This window comes from Bradysia coprophila, unplaced genomic scaffold, assembly GCF_014529535.1.
Source record: "Bradysia coprophila strain Holo2 unplaced genomic scaffold, BU_Bcop_v1 contig_94, whole genome shotgun sequence".
Taxonomy (NCBI): Eukaryota; Metazoa; Arthropoda; class Insecta; order Diptera; family Sciaridae; genus Bradysia; species Bradysia coprophila.
In genome coordinates, this window is record NW_023504022.1 from 10,032,416 (window position 1) to 10,037,420 (window position 5,005).

The 5,005-nt window shown below is 33.7% G+C and overlaps 1 protein-coding gene across 1 annotated transcript; it reads left to right on the top strand.

Annotated features, from left to right (window-relative positions):
• On the top strand, positions 1–828 carry LOC119085446 (integumentary mucin C.1-like). Its single transcript, XM_037195867.1, has 2 exons — positions 1–104; positions 183–828. The coding sequence occupies exons 1-2, from the start codon at positions 60–62 to the stop codon at positions 699–701; spliced, it is 564 nt and encodes a 187-aa protein (XP_037051762.1). The 5' UTR covers positions 1–59; the 3' UTR covers positions 702–828.
• The last annotated feature ends 4,177 nt before the right edge of the window (positions 829–5,005 follow it).

The window sequence follows — 5,005 nt, forward strand, 5'->3', positions numbered from 1 at the left end:
TATAGAGCAAGAACGGTATAAAAGGACAAATTTTTTTGTGAACAATTACATTCAGTAACATGAAGCTTATCGTTACATTATTGGTCGTACTTAGTATTGTGCAAGTAAGTTAACTTCAATTTGTTCGTTAACTATTCGAACCCTTGGAAAACAGAAAATTAACTTAATTTTTGTTGATTCAGGGAAGCCTTCAACAATGCTGCCAAAGTTGTGGCGGCTGTGGTTGTGGTGGAAATAGTGGAAGTGATGCTGAGATCATGGTGCTACTTTACAGAATCTTGGATCAATTATCATCTACCACTACTACCACTACTACCACAATGGCATATCCTGAAACAACTACAACAACTGCATGGGCTACTTCTGATCCTCAAACTACAACAATGGCATATGAAAGTACAACTGCCTGGCCTTATTCGACTACAACTGCAACGGTTCCAGGGTATCCATCAACCACTTATTCACCAACATGGCCTACTACAACTGCAGGTCCTTATTGGACTACAACTGCATCGGGCCCAGGGTATCCATCAACCACTTATTCACCAACATGGCCTACTACAACTGCAAGTCCTTATTGGACTACAACTGCAACGGTTCCATGGTATAATCCTTCTTCCACTTATTCACCAACTTGGCCTACTACAACAACTCCAGCAAGTGTACGTGATCGTTACCAAACGATGATGCCAGGTCGATAATCATATTACTCGAGTGAAAAGGTTGTAGCATATGACACTATGAAAATAGTACTAGTTACACAATGCCTCGCGCATGGTATGTCTAATCAATGTTTTAAACTCGATCCAATAAACATTATTTTAGAAAACCAAACTTTATTTTAAATTAAAAACTTTCCTATGCGGAAATGGTAAACGTTTCTGAAGATTGTTCTTTTTTAATTTTTACGTATCTTCGCTAAGTTCTTAGTAGACATAATAGTTAAGAAGCCACAGTACATTATATTGGTATATAATGTTGTACCACTTACATAACTGATTGAAAATAAGAAGATTTTTCAAAGCCGGCTCAATCTCGGCAACATCACCTACGAAAGATCACAAAGCTTTACGACAACGCAAACACTTACACCAAACAAAAAAATCTCTTAACAGAGATATTATGCTCTTACCTAATCCGAACTAATTTTACATGAAGTTTGTCAAGGAAAACAACCGAAAACTAAAAAAAACATTAAAATAGTATTTTAAATGCTTTTGTTTTCCCTAGGGTCGAAAGTGGCTTATTACACACCTAGGGAAAACAAGAAATTTGGTTTAGCTTTGAAAGCATGTAAAATTCATTACAAAACTAGGGGTAAAAGTTTAAAAGTCTCGTTTTAGTGTGTTTATTGACCTCAGCTTCCTCAAATTCACACGAAAACTCTACTAATCAACTTTTTATCCCTTGTTATGTCATTCAACCGAACACTTACACTGTTCTCACAGAAATTTCTCGACTTGTACACAAAACGTACATAGTCGTGTTATGGGGAACGTACAAGGGATATCATTTGATAGGTAATTTTATGTGGTTTTGGACCAAATAGGGTCCTATGTGGTTTGGATTCATCTACGATGAAATAGAAGTTTAAATGTTTAATTGTTCATATTTCATCGCTCATGCATCCAAACCCCATAAGACCCAAAAGCACATAAAATTACCTTTCCAATGACATATCACATGCCCATGTACGTTTCGTGTACATAGAGAAATTTCTGTAAGAACAGGGTACATTCTCCACATATTTCAGTGTGGATAAGCCAAATAAGCCCTAATCGACTCAATAGTACATGTGATTACCTTTCTAATATCTAATGACACCCTGTACGGCTCGTGTAACTTGAGAAATTTTTGTAAGAAAAGTGCAATTTTTCGGTTTTTGATCAACTTTAACCAGCCACACAAACTTCGAAGATTTTTTTTTGAAAGTGGTTTTGGCTTCTTGGGTCGAACACCTTTCTAGGCACATATAAAAAAGTCCACTGGAAAATGCGTCTGATTTCGGCAGGCGGTTTTTCAAAAGAATCACTCTTAATAATTTAACCTGACAGACGGCAAGCATATGACCAGTAGATATTTTTATCGAGTCTATTACTTCCATCGGTGATCGGTCAAAGTATTTTTATCGGTTAATTTCAAATCTTGTACTTCAATTTTTTGAACATGCATTTTACTATATAAAGGACCATATTACCCAGAGCTTGACATTATTTTGTCGTCGTTGTCGATAACAGAATAACCTTATGTGACATGTTTAAAACGATTTTGTTAAATATAAGAAATTTTCGTTTAGGTCGCAAATGTTTTAATTTTGTTTTTTTATAAATAAGTATTAATAGTACATTACATTACATTATGGGACAAATGATGGAAATGGTACTTCTTGTGTGAAAGAAGTACCATTTCCATCATTTGCCCTATTGCCAAGTAAGGTATTTTATTCAAAAACTTGAGGTAAAGTTTTGGATCCGTGCAGTAAAGTCAACTTTACCTCACGTTTTTGAAGAAAAAAAATTGTCAAAGAAGTCAAAGTTTGTGATTTTAAAGCTAGGAATCGTCGTCTAGTGATGATGTCAGTTACGAAATTTTTCTCCGACTAAACACCAAACTATTTTCCGATAATCAAATGAATAACGTCGTCAATAAAGTCTTAAAACATATTAATTGCTGGTTAACAATATAAAATAAAGTCACAATGCAAAATCCATTCATTTCAACGAAAAAAAAAAGAAATCCATTGATTTGTTTTTATTTGTAATAAATATACGCATATTTTCCTTGAATTAACCAATCATACATCCTATCTCTCTAATAAAATTGGTTTTTATTAACTCAAAAACAATTAGTAGAGGTAACTAACATACATGTATAATATACCATATACACCGTACACAACGTCGTCGTCTATCATAAATGCATGCATATATCAATTAAGGTAGCTGGAACATTTAAAATTGTGTTCATTTTGATTAAATCATTGAGATGGTTTGGTTTTGTTGTTTTTTTTTTCTTCGTAGAAACGCATTTATGATTATGTTACCTTCAATAAATCGTTTTTATATTTTCATTTGTCGTTTTTTTCCATCTTCATTTTAAATAAAAGTTTTGTTACTACAATTTATTTTCATAACATCACAAAATGGATAATATTATCTTGCACACACCAGAGCTTTTCGAACACAAATCTCTTTTAATTTATACATCATTTTGATGCTGCATATATAATTTATAAATTATATAATAATTGTACACGATTTTTTGTTCTTTCTCCTCATTGTTTTGTTGGATTGTGTGCATTAGCATATAGATACACAACACACAGAGCAAAATAAAATGTAGCGCATAAGGTAAGCAGCACATCGCTGAAGACGAGAGCATCTTTTTTTATGGGTTTTATTTATTATTACCATATGAGTTACTCTATTTTATTATTTAATAACATGTTTTGTATATATTGTGGTAAATACTCTGAATGAATGTAATTAAATTTACTATGTAATGCAACATTGGGATGTGTACGTTTACGAATATAACATCTTTTGAATTAGAGCGCGATTTGGCAATGATTGTTCGGTTAAAGTGATAGGTAAAAATCAGGTGAAAAATGTTAACTAATTAAAATATCTTTTTTTTGCAAACCAACATTGTTGTGGTAGGCATACACCATATGCTCGTTGCAAAGTGATTTATAATTAAATGTGGTGGGTGTTTGTTAACAAAAAATCAAGAATGTTTTCAACATTCATCAATTTACTCGATACTTGAAATATTTGTATTTAAAGAACTGGAATGGAATATTTTTATGCCAAGCAAACGAACACACGTATTAATCATTACATTTCAATCAGTCGAAGATGCGTTCTCTGATATTGTCTTGAGTATATATGTTTTACGCCTCTCCCTTGTGCACATCCCATTTGACCGTGATGTGTCAGAGTCATTGGGAAAAACGTTCATGAAGACGTTTATTGTATACACTTTAACACACATTCGAATTTGGACAATTCAATTCGTTTTGGATGTACGGTCATTATACCCAAATGATATTGATTTTCAAGTACTTAGCCGACAAAAGTTGATCGACTACTATTTTTTAATGAGATATACAGTTTACCATTTCACCGAAAGGCAAACATTCATAGAAAATCCTTTGTCAGTCAAGAGCAAATCCTTCGGAAATCCTTCAAAATGTAACGACAAAAAATCCTCAAATTCATAGAAAATATTTAACAAAATCGGAAAAACACGGAAAATCCTTTAAAAGGCAAAAGAAAAGAAAATAAAAACGAGCCATCAGAACAGTCGGAGCGTTTGCTGCGACTGAGCCCCGTACAAACCCGTATATCTATTGCGTACGTGACCCTAGTGCGTCTGTCACCCTACTTTGACCGTAAGCCTATGCGCCGGTTAATGTAGTTAAAGTAAAATTATTATGTAATGTGTACATCTCAGAAATTGCACATAGCGCAATTACGAAGCCCCGTACGACGTTCCTTTCAAATGAAACAAAAATCGCCCTAAAATTTTATTTTTTTGAAGGGCCTAGTATCGGCCTCAGTCCGAGGACCCAAATTTAAAAATTTTTTCAACTACATTCTATTCGGCCTTTGATTACCTTCCAAATGAAACAAAAATTACGAAAAACGGATGAAATTTGCTCGAGTTATATGTAAAATACACATAGGGCCCTAGTAGTGGCCTTAGTCCAAGGACCCAAATTTAATTTTTTTTCAACAACATTCTATTCGGCCTTTGATTGCCTTCCAAATGAAACAAAAATTACGAAAAACGGATGAAAGTTGCTCGAGTTATATGTAAAATACACATAGGGCCCTAGTAGCGGCCTTAGTCCAAGGACCCAAACTTAATTTTTTTTTTGAAAATGAAACAAAAATTACGAAAAACGGATTAAATTTACTTGAGTTCTATGTAAAATACACATAGGGCCCTAGTAGCTTTTCACTTCTAAGGCCCAAACTCACGGTCCACTCACCCGATTTTA

Coding starts and splice junctions, on each gene's coding strand:
- LOC119085446 (XM_037195867.1), top strand. CDS start 60: ATGAAGCTTATCGTTACATTATTGGTCGTACTTAGTATTGTGCAA. Junction 105..182: donor TCGTACTTAGTATTGTGCAA/GTAAGTTAACTT, acceptor TTGTTGATTCAG/GGAAGCCTTCAACAATGCTG.